The sequence below is a fragment of the Cyclopterus lumpus genome, chromosome 10 (assembly GCF_009769545.1).
Source record: "Cyclopterus lumpus isolate fCycLum1 chromosome 10, fCycLum1.pri, whole genome shotgun sequence".
In the NCBI taxonomy this organism is placed as follows: domain Eukaryota; kingdom Metazoa; phylum Chordata; class Actinopteri; order Perciformes; family Cyclopteridae; genus Cyclopterus; species Cyclopterus lumpus.
This window is the reverse complement of record NC_046975.1, coordinates 11,387,742-11,407,559: the sequence shown is the minus strand read 5'-3', so window position 1 is coordinate 11,407,559 and position 19,818 is coordinate 11,387,742. Positions and strand designations below refer to the sequence as shown.

General features: G+C 42.2%; 1 protein-coding gene across 1 annotated transcript in view; it reads left to right on the top strand.

Annotated features, from left to right (window-relative positions):
* The window catches only part of si:dkeyp-44a8.4 (collagen alpha-1(XXIII) chain), a 109,295-nt gene that overhangs the window by 63,788 nt on the left and 25,689 nt on the right, over window positions 1-19,818 (top strand). The window contains 2 exon segments of the mRNA XM_034542931.1: window positions 12,828-12,892; window positions 16,945-16,971. Of these exon segments, the coding sequence (XP_034398822.1) occupies window positions 12,828-12,892; window positions 16,945-16,971 (92 nt within the window).

The following is a 19,818-nucleotide window of genomic DNA, read 5'->3' as shown; positions in this document are numbered from 1 at the left end:
GATCACTCTCAGACTGACACCAACGCTTAACCTGGAGGTCAGAAAGAGAGAGAGGTGTGAAATATATAGTATGACACAACCTCCTGGAAGAAACATGGCAGAGTTTGTCTCTTGTCTATCTTTTATTGGGTGAATGTGTGCTGGACAAGTGTGGCTTTCCAAAGAAAATGTGAATGGGTGTGTGTGATGGACGGAGGTGACCTGTGTTAGAGTACAGTGGCAGATTTATTGGCTCCACCAACCTGAAGGCTGGTGGTCGCATGCTGACTTTGTTACATGCTTCAGCCAACACACACACACACAGACACACACACACACACACACACACACACACACACACACACACAGAGAACATTGGGACACACTGAATACCAACCTGCCGATGCCAGGTCATGTGTGTTGAGGTCTAAGGAATCGATAAAGCAGGGCATGAGGCTTGACTTCCCATCTGGCCTCAGGGGTAAACCATATAAAGCTTGATTAAGATGGAAGACACGGGACATTGATCAGTAAAGAAACAAGCTCTGAACCCGGGGATGAAAGAAGAAAGTTAGATATTAATGATAGCGAGCAATACGAGTGCGAAGCTCAAAACCGCCAGACGTGGATTGATGAGAGGCCGAGGAAGAAAAAAGGCAGAAGTTTCTCAGGGTCTTGCTGTTGCCCCTCTCTTCCTTACTTTCTTCATTCATTATCTCCCTCCCTTCTGCTGTCACTTAGCAATAAGTGCTTTTATCTCCTATGTGGTGATTTGGTTATGAAATATAAACCTTCAGGATTATTATTCTGATGTCGACCTGTAGTGCATGTTTCTGCTACTTCCCCCTCCCCTCTCCCTTTTGGTGTGTTTGGTGTCAGAGGTTTGTCTTACCTGATGGGTGCAGAATATTTGTATATTTGGACTTAACAGATGTATTCAAAGAAATGGTTTATATTTTGGTAAATATGTTTAATCTTCCCATCTTTTCGAGAGTTAGAGGAGAAGATTGATATCGCTCTCCTGCTAAACGTGACCAATAGACAGTAAGCTTAGCTGAGCACAGAGACTGGAAATAGAGCAGTGTTGATGCAGAGCTAAGCTAACTGGCAGCTGGCTGTAGACACAAAGTGGTATCAATCGTCTTAACTAACTCTCAGAAAGAAAGTGAATAAGCATATATTACTAAATGTCCAACAGTACAATTAGAGTAGGATGGTTCATGAGTAGACGGTATGCTTAGAAAACTTCCAGTCACTCACACAATTTAAATATCTGGAGTTCGTCTTAAACGGGTGTTGTAGGTCAGACCTGCTCCTTCTCCTCTTAGTGTTCCCTGCCCAAATCTAAGGCTGGAATTTGAATTTGGCATCTGAAACATTTGGTCCCTTGTGGCACCTTGATTTTCTACATTAATGGATCTGTTAAAAATTGGCTTTTAGAAATGACTTCGACAGAAGGTTGATTGAAAGGGGAGAAGTGTGGTGACCGAATCTTGAGTATTTTAAGGCCATTTTGGATTAGCTACAGTCAGGTGCATGCAGACAAAGCCTCCATTGTTGTAAAACCCCAGATATTTAGTTTTACTATAAACCTCCTCTGACCGATTTACGAGACAGCCCCATCCTGTGAATAAAAACATGAAACATTTTGAAAGCGCCACCACTTGGAGTGGATGGCAAGGGCCCTAAATCACTCTCGAAACTGCCCACAAAATGTATTTCTTGTACCGATGTATCATTTTACCCACAACACCCGTTGATCTGGGACTGCGGCTCAGTCCAAGAACCTGTCTGTTGGCCAGAAGGGCGTTACGTCCATGAGCGGTTTTCTTCCCTCCGCCTGCCTGGCAGAAACTTGAAGCCGTCCGAGAGACGCTCTTGTATGGCACATCAAGCTGACTCCAAATCTTGATTAGTTTTTGGGCTTGGGCTGGGTCAGCACCTCATTCCTTGGTTTTCGTTCAGTGAGAGGGCTTGGCAAATAATGTTTCTTCTGATATCTTTTATCACTGACCAAACAAATCCGGATATACAGAACCTCATTTTCCATTGTTGTTGTTGGCAAGCTGAAAAATGAGGGAGTTTGGCTTTTAGGCCGGCAGCAGCAGCTGAGGTAGCTCAGCAGGAACCAGGTACAGCAGGATAGCTGGAGGCTGGTCAGTGGTTCATATTGGAAAGAATATATCCCATTACATTCAATAGTAAACGTATATGGAGCAAATGAAGGTGACATGACTGACTTCGGATGAGGCGTTAGAAGAGCATGTGTTGAGTGAAATGAGCTAAATGATGGCTTGTGCATTGCTCTCTCTCTCTCTCCCTCTCTCTCTCTCTATTTCTCTCTCTATATCTCTCTCTAGCTCTCTCTCTCTCTCTCTTTGCAGCTGTGGGCCACTATCTTTTTCCTACGCGCTCCCTCTTATGCAAGGTCACTACATTATGAACTCTGATACAGAGATGTGAATGGTTACCAGCAGTGAACGCACATACCTCTGTCATGCGCTCCCAGCTGTGTTTAACTTTCATTACTGCAGATGAAGGCTATCAGACATATCAGCTGTGTCAGCCATCTATCACATTCGCAGCTGTCAGGCAGACAAACTAGCATAGTTTGAGACGCACATACACTCACACAACTGCAAATACTCTTACACATCTGCCGAGAGAAAAGCAAAACTCCAGATACCTTCAAGGGTATTTATTGAAAATGATGTTGTATATAATGGGTGGATGAATGGTGGAATGTAAACTCACAACAGTCTGTAACATCAGACTGATCCAAGTCAATCACCAACTCTGTCAAAGGCTCGACAGCCATCCCAGCCATGTTCTCACCACAGGAACCTGAGCAGCACATTGGACCAAATGTGGATTCCACCAATCGGATAAAGTGACGCATGACCTCCTCCCATAAAGTTCACACTGGGGCAAGTCTGCACCTGCCACATGAGCAGCACACACACAGACACACACACACACACTACACTGTTCTAGCCCTCGAATCACGCAGTATTGAAAGAGGACATGGTTTAGGTTACATGAGTAACATAGAGCGAGGGACATTCAGAAACCCTGCATGGTATCTCGAGGCACTATGAAATGATATCCTCCTTACGCACACCTTACGCACACCTTACACACACCTTACGCACACCTTTGAAATAAACAGATGATCCTCTCTTTAAAAGAAGCAAATGATGACCCTCATTTTGAGATATCTAAGAGGTTATGAGCGATCCCAGAAGGAGCAGCACTGACGTACGTGCATGTTCCAGCAGGCTGCTGCAGCCGCTCAGATGACATGGTGCTATATGGTCTGCTGACTGTGATTTAGTCCAGTTGAATTTCAGCCAGAATTTCATCATTTTGATTGATTGCGGGGTTTTTTTAATTCAGAGTTTCACCTGTTCATTAAGGCTAGATATTGAAGCTGCAGTACCAACTGACTATTTACTGATCTAAATCCTGACTTTGCTTTTGTTAGACAACGTTAAACACTGATGCATTGAGAAGTTTGACTTTTTTTGTTAAAGGGGATTAGAGAAGAACATTTTTACATTCCCTAAACTAAGGTATTGAAAAAGGTAATAAAATGCAAAATGCAGATATATATATTTATCATCAGTATCTAAAATGAATACATTTAAATAACTCTGATTTAAAAAACTAAAATAATAAGCCCTATACCAACCTTTATTATTACATGATGAGATCTATATGTATTAATCGGTACTTCTATGTGTCTCATATTGTATATAAGTGCAAATGTTCTCCTACACAACAGTTTTACCGTTTCCAATAGCAAATGCCTTTTTTTCAGGCAGAAAAGTCAGAACCTATTGTTATGAATGTAAGGACCCTAAAGTAGGTGTGGCAACATCACAGCTGTGTGCATATAGTTGGCATGCATGTGAATATGTAAGTGTTCTGTTTGCAATAAGCCAAGACCCCAGAATGCAGATGTATTCACTCATATTTGTTTCAGTTGTTCTACACTGAATGGCACTTGAATTGTTTCAGGGAGCCATGTGAATATTTTCCAACATGAATATGTTCTTGCCATGTCGTCTGTAATAATGAAGAACAGAGAATTTGCTTCATTTTAAACCCTCGAAATGAGTAATCCAAAAGATATTACATACCATCTGTGCCCACATTTTGCTCAACGCTGTGAAAAACCATTGTGGTCCCACATTGTCAAGCCATTAAAAATAATAAGTTTCAGAGCACAGTGGTGCTGTGTGGAAGGCCCTTAACATCACATCTGATAAACGCTGGACCTCAACATAAATGTTGCCGCTTTATATTGCCTTGTTCACCTAATTTGGCTGCTCCACATAATCAATCACATCCTTACGTAATTCTTGATCTACATATGACATGGCATTGGAGGTTATTTGCCTGGGCCAGAATGGTTTGGCAGTAATTACAACCCGACGAGATTCATAGACACAGTGGATGGATCAGTCCAGGTGTGCCAGGGCTAGTTGGATGACTGCGGTAACGACAATAGAGAAAAAATAAGGTGAGGGTGGCGAGGAAGAGGAACAGACCCAAGCTTACATGGCAGAGATGTGAAATAAAGGAATGGGCAATTAATCCATGAATGTGTTTAAGACCAGGAGGAGTGTTAAATAGTCAGTACAGAGTCCAAAGAGGCAGTTACACTGTGGAAAAGCAAATAAAGCAAGGTTTAGATGGAAAAAGGAAAGTTTTGAAAGCTGTGGCAGGAAGTAGGAGAAACAAATTTGACAACACATATCTGCTTACTGATCACTTTATTTTATGTGCCCGTTTCTGAGAAGATAATACATGTAATGTCACGGATAAACATGTCTGCAGAGGCCCATTTGGGGTAATAAGATAACTCACCTTTTGCTTGTTATTAATGTAAGCAAGCCCTCTTCCATGTATTTATGTAGCAAGCAATAGTTCTGGTATGTCAGTTGTGTGTGTTCATCTCAAGTCATGATCAGCCCCTTTGCACCGTGTTGCCCACAAACTGCTGGGTTTGTGGGCCCGGCGGGCAGCTTTGATATTGCGTGCTCTCACCTTGGCTTCCACAGAGGCGGTCATTAGCCTGTCGGCTTCAGCTGTGAGAGAAGAGGAGAGAGAAACCAGAGCAAGGAGCTAGCTTAAAGTAAGGACTAAGGGCATGAGGGGTGAGACACCTGTGAAAAAGGAGAGAAATAATGGCCGAGATCTGAGTTTGATCAATTGGCAAGGAATTGCACGGGGAAGCAGGACTGGAATTTGGTTTAAAGAAAGCCGAGGGTGGATCTGTCAGGGTTAAAGAAAGAGGCTCGGAGGAATAAAGCTCCCTTTTGAACATTCACTCCATGTTTCCTAAACTGTGGCCCGCACATTATATTCGGTTACACCCACAAACACACACACACACACACACACAAACCCACGCACACACACACACACACACATACACCGACAAATGCTGCGGTTTTCGTTTAAAGTCATGGTGATTAGTGCACTTTTCTCTTTAGTTCTTTACATATGAAGACCCACCCCCACTCTCTCCTGTTTTGCTCTAACATGTTCCAGAACTTCAAACTAGAACCACATTTTATGAATGGATAAGGGATACAAAGATAAAAGAGCATTTTATCCGGTTGTAGACCACCATTCGACATAGACTGGCACTGGACGAAACCGACACTTCAAAATACCCCTGTCAAATTACCACTTCTCGCATTAATGCTGCTGACGTTCGTCACATTAAAGACTCTGATACTTTATCTTGTGCATTGAAAGGAAGTCTGGCACTTTGGATGTTCAAGGCCCAGTCTTGCCATATTAAGGCTCCTTCAGGTGACCCATGTATTTTGGTAATCCCTGCTCTGTGTGCCAGTATGTGTTAACCCTCTTGTTTATTCTCCTTAAGGACTGGATTTCCCACCTTCAGACTTACTGGAAGTCCTTGCAGCACCGATGGCCCCAAGCTGATAGGATCTACAAACATTACCCTCATTCTCACCTCGACACCACACCAATAGCTGCTGTCCTCTGCCTTCAGGCACATCTCCCATTTGTTATGGGATTCACTGGTTCCCACATCTGAGGGTAGCGATTGGTCACAGGAGGTTCGTTAATAGCCAGTGCTCCTCAATTCACGCATGGTCGAACTGTTTGAATGTGCAGGATTTCTATTTCTCAAGCTAAAATCATTGAGGATAAGTGTGTCTGTCGAGGTGTTGGGGATTGCTCATTTGCGTGCAAGTGTGTTTGTACGCCTAAAACCCTCAGTGCTCAGATTCCTGCGTCTGTGGATACAGTCCCTACTTATGGAGGAACCACCCAGGAGTATGGATGAATGGTGCCGAAAACCAAGCCTCTCTCATGCACGCCAACATGCCCAGCGTCAACAAACACACACATCTGAGTGTGAATGTGTGTACATGTGCGATTCACTTGTTTATCTGGCGTCTACCCATTTAAGGCATTGTCACGCTAGGGCTATCTTTCCAAAAAAATAACACACTTGAACTCTTAATGTTTTTCCAAGTCAAAGACGGTCTCTCCTGTCCATTAAAAACAATTACTATGTTATGATATACAACAGCATCAGGGAAGAGGAGAGATTCTCTTTTTTGCCATATACTAAGGAAGAGAAAAAGTTCTGCTTCTTTATTTATATCATGGGATGAGATGCTTGACCTCAGTGGCTCCCCAGCTCAACTAAACAATTTGTTGCGGGGGGGGGTCCCTGTTTGTAATCTTCAAACAGCCTTTTTCTGGCTCACGAACCTGGAAAGCACCTGAAGTCAAAGCCTTTGTCTTCTGGCTGCTGAACTTTGGGTGCTCTGATCCTCTCTGTTGGGCTCTGCTCTTATTTGCAGAGCTCGCTGGTGGACTCTCATTGTTTTGACTACGTCTGTCTCTCTGTATGGGGCGTGTCCGTCTCCGCCTTCGCCTCTCATTAGATCTGACACACGGTGACTACCTAGGCAGCCTTTCAGCTCCCGCATGCCACTCAATGCAAACCACCTGCCGGACATCACAACCACCGAGGTCTGCTTCTTCCACACCTGTGCATGCTCACAAGTAAATATAAACACATGATCAAAGTCTCCCACAAATGTAAGCTCTGTCGCACCGAAAACACAAATGAACTGTCAGAGAATATAGAAACCCAAATAAATGCAGGCATTTGGGCTTTTTGTTGTATATGACCCAATGCATAATGCAAAAGACATAAACAACCCTGCAACTCTAAAAGCATGCATGCATACTTACACACACACACACAAGCAGGTTTACAGAAGCGTCACTCAGCCCTGACAGAGCGTGTCAAGAAAACTATACGTTGATCACACTCACATGGGCATGAAATAGGCGTCCATGCGTCCATGCCCTCACACAAATACACTCTCACACAGACGCCCTCACACTCGGGTACGAGAAATCCACTCTGAAGTCACGCAACACTTGATGCTGAGAGTAAAACAGGAAGGTCGACTCAGCATCGATGGGTTCTCGGCTTCTTATTACTCAATCGCAGACGGCCTTTGCATGAATACCAGAGTGCTGTCAACTGCATAGCATCCCTCTCTCTCTAACCCAATTTCATTAGTCGGAGAGTTTATAGTCAACACACAGGTTAAGAGTTTATAATACATATAACACTTATATATTCCACAAGATTAACAGGTCATGTGATTGTAGTTTTCAAAACACATAGAAATATTAAGAGAATAAAATATTAGTTTGATAATTTTCTGAAACTTTTGTCAGCATTTACTACTATCTATTAACTCTGAGCTATTTGAACCATTTGCTGAACATTCATTGCAAATACCCATTTCATTTGTATTGCTTAGAAACTTAAACATCTTGAACTGATGATATGTCTCAGAAGAAGAAAATTATGCAGATGTTTTCATCTGCTTTTTATCAGTGGTTGGTGTTGACAGTACTTTAAAGCAGCACTTTCACTCCCAAATCCCAAATTAGTCTATTTGAATTGATGTTATTGGAGTGTCATAACTGCTTCTTCATAAGAGGTGTTGGAGCGCTGTGTGGTCATAGGTAACCCTCATTACACATTTAAGCCCAATTTATTAAATTTCCATAATATGTTGTACATTTAGTGTATAATGGTTGAGTCTGGTGCAAAAAGTGAAAAAAAAACACCTGATGTTTGACATAATGGGATAATTTAAACACAGTGCATACATGTGGTGCTGATCTTTATTAAATCTACATTGCTAACACGAGAAGATTTGATGGGATGTGGTTGGATTACAAGTAACTGCTCTTTCCTGTTTGATTCTGGTTATCTGATCGCACCCACTGTGAGACTCTATGGGTATGAACCCTTTCTGAGCCACTGAACCCGGGCTGACCTCGGGCAGCAGAGATGCATGGCAGCTGGCGAAAGAATCACCGCCATGTGAATCACATCCGTTGTCTTTTTCTCTTTCTGTTGCTGTTTACATCCACAGCATGTGTCCCCCATCTTATTGGAGCGAAAGTTGGACAAACATGGGGGAAGTGCTGACAGATCAGTTAGGAAGTGATAGTTCAGGCAAGGAGGCTTTACAGCTGGGCTGAAAGAAGGGAATCATCACAATCACATCTCAGACCAGGGAACTATTTCATTGATAGCAATTGACTTAGACATCTCATTATGAGCCAATAGATTCCGTCTAAAATATTAAAACAACTCACTCACAGTTTAAACAAATGCTGTACCTCTATAATCAATATTTCTGAGCCAAAATCTTAGGTTCTGACTGTCGGAATCTCTGCAATTATATAATATAATATAATAATATATTATTAAAATGTCTTGAGAGCATAAGTTATATGACTATGTGATCAAGAGCAACTATCTATAGTCCCCCCTTTGTCTTTATGTGTGGATGCCTTTATATAGACACCTCTTCCACATTTTTGATTGTAATTGAAGGAGATTAGAGGGAAATCTGAGACTGGGATTTAAAAATATGCCGTGGAGACACATTGCCTCCAGCTGACATGGAAGCAAGAAGTTAACCTTCACTACTTACACCCTTCCTCTCCACACCCCTGACTCACCTTTCTCTTCCTTTGCTGTTAAATTAAATGCCCCCCTGTTGCAAGAGGAGGTTTGGATGGGTGTAGTGGAGAGGAGGGTGGGTAGATGGATGGATTAAGTCCTGTGGTCTTGCATACGGAGTATCACATTCTGCTATTTTCATTTGGCACTTTATTGCTCCCAGTTGCTGGGTTAAACAAAATGGGGCCTAAAAGAAGAGAGAAGAGGAGGGGGCTGCTCCACCAACCCTGCGCTTTGTTCCCTGGTAGCACTTTGTTTGCGAGAAATGTCACAGTAGCTTAATCAAGTCGTGCCAACGGCTACGAGAAACAGACAGAGCAGACGGAAGATGGAAGGATGTGTGTGCCAAGACACCAAAGGTGGGGTACATGTAGCGAGCATATTGACATGCTTTTGGTCACTTCATGTGTGAGTTTATGCATGCTGTTTTTAGCATACAGACATATTTGCCACTGGGGAAAGTGCTGATGTTGAAATTGCTTTTAAACACGCTCAGGTTGATTGCACTTGTCAGCATGGAGGTTTAATATGTCTTAGTATATGCAGCAAGTAATTCCATATGGGAATCTGTATGTATGTGCATCTCTCTGTTTGTGTGTGTGAGCTTATACAGGACTGTGATGTAAAGTATGTGTCGTTCTCCAGTCCCATCTAAAGACTAACAAAGTACTCTAGGCAGAGATCCAGATGTTTATTTCTCTCAGTCTCAGGTATTTGACATTTTCACACACATAAACACACTTCTAGTCCTGAGGGGACGGTTGGACTGTGAGCTGGCTCCCAGTCAAACTTTGGACCGCATGTTTTTCGAAAATACAGAGAAGAAGTTTAGGGTTAGCTTGAGATACAGCACTTCAGGCGAACAAGTGCATGCAGCCATCCACAATATCAAACGCACGTGTTTGTGTGTGTGTGTGTGTGTGTGTGTGTGTGTGTGTGTGTATGTGTGTGTCTGTGTGTGTCTTCTCATTCTGTTCCAGGGAACTCTTCACAACATGCGTGAAGTGAGTGTGCATGAGTTCAGCACTGTTTGTGTGTCTCTCAAAGAGATTGGTTGTAAGCACAGGATGTAGTTTTCTCTCCTAACTGTCTTTGTGGAGGTCCATCTTTCTTTCTTTTGGAGTTGTTCAACACCTGTAAGGATGACCTCATCCTTCAGCAGCTTTCCTCCCATCTCTGCAACACACTTTATTGTGTGCATTTGTTAACTCTCTGTCTGCTCCTTTGGCATCCTCCCGTCTGCTTTACAAAATGTAAACCAAAATATCACTTGAGCTTTGTTTTTATCTTTGAGACGTGCAACCTTCTTGATAGCCTTTAACCTCTAAGAAAAGAAGAGAAAGGAAGTATAATTATGATAAAGCACAATACTGTGTGAAGTAAAACATGATCCACCAGACTTTCTCTTACTCTCTCTAACTTGCAGACTGTTTCTATTTATGTGTGCTTGTGTGGCATTTTTCGACCCTGGTATTCCACAACGTAGCCTTCAGGAAGTCAAGACTGACACCTAAGTCATGTCATGTGGTTGCACGTGTATGTGTTGGTGTGTTTGTTTGTCTGTATCTCAGTGGGTATGTGTTCTCTGCTCTCTCCTGAAATAGGAATCTGAACTACTTCCACACATGTACACAAACACACACACATACACACACACACACACACACACACACAGGCACACATACGCTCTACTCTCCAGTGCTGCTGTTTTTCACATTAATTCCTCCAGTCAGTCCAGTCCTATATCAGCTTGTCATCACCCACCTCCACTCAGGACCAATCCCACTCCCACATTTCAGTCACATTGACGCCCACTCCTCCAACATGCCTTTTATGTCTCAAATAAAGGTACAGCAGGCATGGCCGCCCATGACCCATATCTTATAATGCATATCCCTGCTTGAGGAGGAACGTTAAATGGCCAACGACCATGTTATACACGGGTGTTTAAGGAATTGGGAAGCTATCCATTCCTTCTCACTGACTCCCTTTCTGTCATTTTGACCTCCAGTATATCTCCTTCTCTGTCCCTGCAGTTTCATTTTTCTATCTCCCCATCCCGCCCCTCTTACACATTCCTCTCCCCCCTCTTCCATCTTGTCCTCCCCATCTCCCTCCCCTCCAGCCATGGAGAAATGCTCCGGCCCTCTCTGCAGAGGCCTCGGCCCCCCATCGAACAGCTCCGGTCTGCCGTTTATAGCTGCGGGGGCTGAATGTGAGGAAATAGAGCCCACTATCCGATATGCAGACTGTTCATATAAATGCTGCTGCGGGCAGAGTGTGGGTCTCTATGTTAGCTGGCGTCTGAGGTTTGAAGATGTAGAGGTGTTAAATGATTACAATTGTTTAAACATACATTTTAAATGAGTCAGTAAGTGCACATCTGTACTCATTCTCCATTGTTACATGTTAAATGGTTTCTTCCTGTTGCCAACAAAGTCTGGCAGCAGCTACAAATGGCAAACTGAATCAGATAAAGAACTAGAAGAAACTGTTCCAAGGTGAAAATCTGGTTCAGTGGTACACTGTGGCATGGGCCAATCTTCAACTCGACACAGGCAGCCGTTAACTCTCTTTTTTTTTATGCTATTTCTTAAATCCTTCAATTCCAAAGTAATTGATAGCGTATTGCTGCTGCATAAAGGAGGGAAAGAAGGATGAAAGAGGGAGAGGTGGACGGTAGAGGGAGGTGGAGGAGCAAAATTGAGCTCTCTTTGAAAGGGTTGGCAGAGTCAGGAAGTGATTAGGCCACTACAACAACTCCAATAATGACAATAGGGAAAACATGTCTGCAGCCCCAACCATTTAAGATCAGGACCAGGTCCCAGTATGGTTCCTATTTCACTGAGTTATTTGAGTAAGGGAGGGGGAATATGGAAAGAAATAGAAGAAGTAAGGTGTTACTACCTGGAGTAACCAGGAGGGTTTCAGGCCAATGAGAATGCTTAGTTACTTCTGTTTTACCTCTCAAGCTTTTATGCCTAACGTTCATTTTACAATGACTATATAAATTATTACACATTGCTTGAAACAATGGGTCTTTGTCTTCCTTGCATTTCCCTCAAAGGTTGACAAAAGCAAGCTGCTCAATTCTGGCAGGCGACTGACGTGCCTCGTTCCAGTTGTTAACCTAAAGGGGAGCAGTGGACAATATTCCTGCAGAAACCTGTGATTTTTTACTAGAGTTTTGTCAGTTGCACCATCTCTTAAAGCAATACGTCTGTTAAAAGACCAGTCAGACACTGACGCAGAGCTGTGGCGGTGAAGAAATGATTCATGGCCTTGTAGCAGCATGAGGTATGCGACTCAGACTCTGGCCACATCATCTCCTGGTTTCACTAGAGGCCTTCTGTTATTTTTCACAACTTTACCAGGCTTCTCCATCAACAGCAGACATCCTTTTAGCGGAAAGGCTTTGGTACCATCTGCAGGGTCAGAGGCAGAGAGGAATGAGCCTGATGAACCTGATGTTCAGCCAGAATGTGAATCAGTCTTAAGATGTGTGAATCGCCTGAAGATCCAGGTCGTTCAGTTCAGTCTGACATAAAACCGTACATTTGTTTGTGAGTGTGACGGGATCTTTGTTGTCACTTTGTTTAAGTTGCTAGCATCTGAATCTTTCCCTCCGTCACTTAAGCACAAATAATTCAGTACTGTGCCAGCTCACACAAAGTGAATGCCAGGCAACACACGACCACCTGCAGTGAAACAGCAAGTGATGCTCGCTTGTTCTCTACTCATCCGCGCAGTGCTGATTTGGGGGATTTACTGCTCTGTCTGTATGTTTTCACAGGGCCTCCTGGAAAGCGTGGAAGGATGGGAAGAAGGGGGGAACCTGGTAAGTGACGCTCGCCACCTGCTTTGTTTGTTTATACCTCCTATTCTCTGTTTTCCTGGAAGACTCTCCATCTCCCTCCGCTGTCTCTCCGTCACATGGGTGACTGGATAAGTTCGAGGGCCGTTATAAGCAGTGACCCCCGAATCAGGCCGAGGGATGATGGGCTACAGTCTGCCCTTCTCCCTGTCCCTCCCTATTTGCGCCGACATAGCGCTCACCTCGGCCATGTGGTTGCACTAACTTTGCCCAGATGTCAGTCGTTCTCGCTGAGCGGTAGCAGCTGCAGTAGTGCGAGCCTAATGAGATTCTCCCTTGCCAACATCACTACTCGCCATTATTCTCTTGCTTTGTCTTTCCTGCCAGACCGTAAAAAACACTCATCTAGGAACCAAAACTGTGCAGAGACAAAGACACAACTCTTGTTACTCAAAAGGTCGTCATGACAGATAGAGCGGATGTTCTTTAAGTTTGAGTCACCCTCATTTTAAATGTTGACTCCGCCTAATTGTGGCGCGACACTGTTAGACGATTTGATCAAAACCTGCAGGACTGTAGTTGTTCTGCAGGATATGTGTCAGGTGGGAACACTTCCAGTCTGGTTGTGATTCATTGTTGTGGATATTTAGTAGATGAGCTCTGTTCCTGTGAAGATGTTGTGAAAGCTCACCCGTACTTACACTAGGATACTTTCGGATGCTAACTCACTCTTTCAAAGCAAAACAAATATATTTGAAATTAATTCTTGCAAGCTGTTTTAGTGGCTGGATTTACTGGACTGTGGCTCTCAGTGCCAATCAGTATTGAGTCCTACTGAAGACATACATCTTTAAATACAGGCACTTTAGTCTTTTAGCAAACATTACTCAAGCAGAAATTAAAATTGTATTTGTAGGGTGGCATGACAATGTGTGTTTTTAACAGTTTCTGGACATCAACGGTAGTTGGCTTTGGTATTGTCATGAGATTTCTTGACAATAATAAAAATACAGATTATCACCAGATTTCCTGTAACTCCCCATATCCTCTTAATTATTCAACCTCTTAATCAACAGAAATCCCTCCAAGGTGTGTGGTTATATCCGACGATCACCAGGACAAATACATGACTGTGTTTTATACAGAGGATTATTATTATTACGGGAAGGTTCACCTTTGAGGTTTCTCCCAAAACACGACACCCATAGGCTGATCGTTATTTATCACAGGATGGTCTGCATCTGAATGAGTGGTTCTGTTTAGGTCATGTCTCTTGTTGTTTACGTTTGGGCGCTCACGTTGCAGCCTGGGTTATATTGAGCGGGGTAGGTGGCACCGAGCGGCTGTTGCGCCATCCTCTAGCTGATGACTTTGGGACGACTTTTTACAAGACCAGACAAGGTTGTTCCCGTTGCTTCAGAATAACAAATGAAAGTGGGGAAAAGAAACAGAAACACAAACTTGAATAACAGGAAAGAGAGCAGACAGAGCAGTTAGGCGTCTGCAGCCTTGTCTCCTGCACCAACCCTCACTATTTGGCTCTTCAGTTGGCTCTTTTATTTGGTTTCTCTTCTGTTTACGTCTCTCTCTCTCTCTCTCTCTCTCTCTCTCTCTCTCTCTCTCTCTCTCATTCCCTGTCGCTTTACTTAAATCTCCATACTCACACACACACACACCTGTCTCAAGTTCAGTGGTTAAAGCCGGTCTCACTGCGGCTCTCCAACTCGTGTGCGGTTGTTTACCTAACTGTCCGGCCCACGGGGTCCTTGTCCCGGCGTCTAGACGCAGCTACGTGTGATTGACTTGGTCTTCATGCCTCATAACCCTCAACACCTCTCTCTTCTTTCCGTTTCACGTCTCGCCCCAACCACATACATTTTTTGCATCCCCCCTTCTATTACTCTTATCCCTAAAAAAGCTTTTCCCTTGAACCAATCAGCAAACTTCAAGGCTAACATATATTCTGGTCACGTTAGCACGACTTTTTTATGTTTAAATAGTAACAAAACACCACAAATAGCCCACTTTCCCCCACAGGAGGTCTGTTTTCAATCTTGCTGAGTTTATGTAGATGTTTGGTGTTGCATCCACGCTGATGAACTGTGTTGTACCAGGACCAGCACTGGTGGCATGGCTCCAAATTGTGCCATGGACTGTAATTTTGTTAACAATCAGCATCATGATTGGTTTTGAATTTAGATCAGATACATATGAACCAATCGCTAATATAGAATATTTCATGGCAAAATTATATATTCACTTTGTAGGGGTTTGGGTTGTTTATTAGTGCCCTCGGCATTGGACCTTTAAGAGTGTTTTCTATCAAAATATTCCATTAAGACCACTGGAGAACGAGTGGAGTCTTTTGATCATTACTGTTGTTTTTGGTTAGGCTAAGTAAGAAAAGCAGCATGTACATGTTGCTGCTGAGGCTCAACATCAGAGAATTTCAATCAGATTTGAAAGACTGCCCCGGAGAAATCTCGGAGACATCTTTTTCTATACTTTAAAGGGACGCACTTTGCCAGCATACCCCCGACCTTTACACTGCCTGTTTGTCCTCCATCTCGTACGCCCATATCTTGTTAGGAAACAAAGTCTTGACATGACTTCATGTCCTAATGCAAAACATGGCCCATTATCCAGAAGTCTGTTTATCATAACGGGTTCACCACGAACTCCATTGGCAGCAGCTCTAATGAGCTTGTTCTGTACCATATTTAGGTGGTTAATTATGGTCATCATCTAACAAACCACATTGCCTTCGCAGTTTTTATTTTGTTGTTCACCACTTTTCCGAGGAATTGATTGCTGTACAAACCAAAGGTTACCGTAACCTTCACATGCTGTGCTTTGTGTGTCAGATGTAGAGAATTTATTTACTAATGTCTGATTTCTCTTTTTGTGTTGCAGGACTGCCTGTAAGTACAATTTCATCTCATCCAGGTAGTATTAAAATCAACTCATGAGTTATTGAGCATAGAGCTGTTACAGTTTCTCACTCACATACAAACACACTAGTATGCATTATATCCTTTAGTATACAAACTATGGGTTTTCATTCACAGCAGTAAAACATGAACACATGAACACACAGACACACTCACACGTGCATCCACAAAGCGCAACAACAAATGGACCACCTAGGGAGTGATGTGTGCGTGTGTGTGTGTGTGCATGTGTGTGTGTGTGTGTGTGTGTGTGTGTGTGTGTGTGTTTCATGGCGATGGTTTGGAAGTGGTGACTTATTAGCAGCGACGTATTCTCCTCTGTGGGACTATCACTCCTGCTGACAGACTCTTACACACACAGCAAATACAAAACACACACACACACACACAAAGACTTGTACCAACTGTAGAGTATTGCTGCCTTCAGGTTTGAAATTTCGACATTTTAAAATTAAATGATGTTACCTCTCTGGAAAAGTGACCCTTTCCTGATTTGATGTGATTTATTTATTTGAATTCATTTGGTCACATATGGCACAGGACTGATATGCATATAAGGCCGTATACATTCAGAGAAAAGTGTCTGTACAGTTGGTTTACACAAAATGTGCATGAAACTATTTATTATTTATTTTCCTGAAAACAACCAAAATCTAACCTTGAGCACATAAAGGCGAAGGTGTGGTAATGCGGAGTCACCCGATAATCCACAAAGTAACAATTTGTTTGATTCAAGTTTATCGATTTGAAGCCGCAAAAAAAAATAACTCAAACAATTTCGATGGCAATTTGTTTTCTAACTACACAATCGTACAAAAATCCAATATGTGCTCATGTTTGTAAGCAGATGTAAAGAGGAGCCAAAAAGTTTAAAAGTTGCACTGTAAACATACTGAAGTGTAAAGTTACACCTGCACTCAATCTTCCTTAACTCCAGCTTCAAATGTATACAGAGTCATTTAGTTATTTCATAAAGTCTTTATTCGAACCAGTGAAAACTGAAGCGTGATCCTGTTTACCATTTAATACTTTAGAGTAAAGTGTACCAGGTCTTGTGACTTGGATTAGTGTATTTATATATGCAGCTGTTGGTTTCTGTTCTAACCTGTCTCGATGCTTCATGCTTTAATCTCTAACCTCACCAGGGCAAGGCTGGACGGGATGGATACCCGGTAAATTTGATTTGTTATTCATCCTGTCACTTTTCAATTCACCCAATCACATTTCCCTTACTTTTTTTCTGGATTTATTACAAATTTCCCTGCAGCTTCATACTGGCTTTCTGTTTTTTTCTCTCTGCACATACAATTTACTCGAATTGTCACCTGTTTCCTCACCTCTTCATGCTTCCTTCATTTTTGCTCCTCACTGATGATGCATCCTGCCCCATGACTGATACGTGGCTCAAATACAGTTGTATTTAAAAGCAAAATATGGTTGTAATTAAGCACACAGACTGCCCAATGGTAAAATTAAACAAAAATATTTTATTTTCCACAGGCAATTTGAAACTCAACTTACTGACTCGATGCATAAAAAAAGTGCCATAAAACATATTTACCGCATTTGTGAAAAATCAGTAAACATGAAGATCAGTACACACAAATACAGATTTTGTGAAGATATCCATAAACATAAACCACAAAGTGTAAACTGTCACGACCGAACTATGAACTCGAACCCAAATGCAAAAAATCACAGTTTAATAAACTGGAAAAAACAAACAGAAAACCAATAAGAACAAGGTAGCAAAGAAACACAACCTGGCAAATAGCAAAAAACTAATATGAACAAAGTAACAAAATAACATGACATGGCAAATGGCAAATGGCAAATGGCATGGATACACTGGTTCTCTGGCACAAAGGACAAGACGAACTGGCCCCGGACAAAGAGAGACGCAGACAATATATACACAGGGTAAGGGCACAGGTGGAAACAATCAGGGGCGAGGCAGACAATCAGACCAGCGGGGAAACACACAGGGGAAGGAACAAGTTGCCTGAAACAAGAGGAAAGTTAACTTTCAAAATAAAACAGGAAATCACGAGACGACATGGACACAAGACACATTGATTAAATTAACTTAACAACGTTTCTTGGACATGACATAAACCATATCAATGAAAATGTAAAACATTCACCCACAAGGCACACATTATGGCCTTCAGATTTTAATGGGTTTACTAATGTTTGAACAATTTAAAAAAAGATGCACCTTATTAAAACCTTTAAAAAAAAGAAGAAATGAATATATAGAAATCAGGAGAGAATTGTAAAAGCCATAAACCAATAATACATAATACATAAAAACAAAATGCAATAACTGTGAACACCCATGGCTTCTGAATGCAAAGCGGATCACTGTTGTCCACAGTGGTGGAATGTAACTTTACTGAGGTACTGTAGTCAAGTATAATTTATAGATATTTAAGTACTGTGAGTATTTCCACTTTATTTTGCTTTATAATTCTACTTTCCCACATTTCAAAGGAAAATATTGTACTTTTACTCCAATAAATTGATTTGATAGCTGTAGTCTCCATTTATTTTGATGATTTAATGATATCAACTAATGAAGTAGCATATACTTCTTTTCCCACTGGAGTTCCACCAGTGATGCATCCTGTAGAGTGAGATTCAGGTATTGTGTTATCCAGAGATACTGCGGCCTCTTGTGGCCAGTTAGACTCCTGATGCTGCGCATGGCTCTGTTGCTGCTTTGTGGTGTAGCCATCATCAAATGTTCATCATCTGATACAGATACACCCTCATCATTCAAGAGCTTGGGTTGCATGATCAGATGTACTCCTCAGAACTGGACGTCTGCATGGTGTGCAGTTCACATGAAACATTAGCATGTGCAGGCTCCAAGTGTGAGCGTGTTACATGTCCAGTGAGACGCTCTGTCCCGCTATCGCGTGACCCCGGTGTTGTGTTCCACACCGTCTTATTGGTTGTGTCGTTGTCTCACTGGCAATTTTGGGAAGTTCATTACCCATGGGGCTTGCTCACAGTCCGACTCCCAGTCTGCCTGGCACTGCTGGGCCCTCCTGACGGGAAATGCCTGCTGCTAATTACACACAGGTGGGCCGAGTGCACAGAGAAGGGTGTGCACATTTGTATTTGTTTGCCTGTGACTCTATATGTCGTTGTCACTGCCTTTATTAGAAATCCCATAGTTGTGGCACATGCTGTTTTTTTTACTTTGAAACATCTGCTTATTGAAATGATGTCACGTGCGGTGTATAATCCGGGTAATCCTTCCAGGTCTAGTCACCATAAGGAAATCAATCTGCATAGTCCTTATATAAGTATAAGAGGCAGCCTCCTGATGCGGATATGCAGACTAAAGAAGCTATATGAAGTTACAGTGAAAAAAACAGTAGATTAATCATAATGGCAATAAACATGGACAGTCCATTATTTCATTTTAGCAGCAGAGATTATCAAGTTTCAAACACTGAAGCTTAAAGAGGGAAATTCTTCAGTTGGGTCACAGTGTTTGTGTATCTGTGTCCGTTTGTGTAGATGTGATTGAACGCCATCCAACCGCCCATAGTTTATGTAGATCTCTGTAACAAATGCCAGAACTGTAAGTGGTCAGTGGTCTGTGTGTGATATGTTTTCACTTCTCTCACATGGAGAGGGAATGCGCACATCAACACAAATAAGTCAAGTCAGTTTCCGGAGGGCTTGTATTGTGCAGGAACTTCTTTTTCTTTATTTTCCCATTGTTAAAACAAACAGTGAGATTGCTTTCCAGCACTTTTTCACTCTCGCATTAACATACTGTACACATTAACACATAATTTAACGGTAAAGTACGTTTACTCAAATAATGTGCACGTTTTTAGGTTCTTGTACATTACTTGAGTATTTCCATTTTCTGCTACTTTATACTGTATTTGAGAGGCAAATACTGTACTTTATCCTCCACTAAATGTATTTGACAACTTTAGTTATTTTGCTAATTGAGATTTATGATACAAAATCTAATCAATAAATTATTATGATGT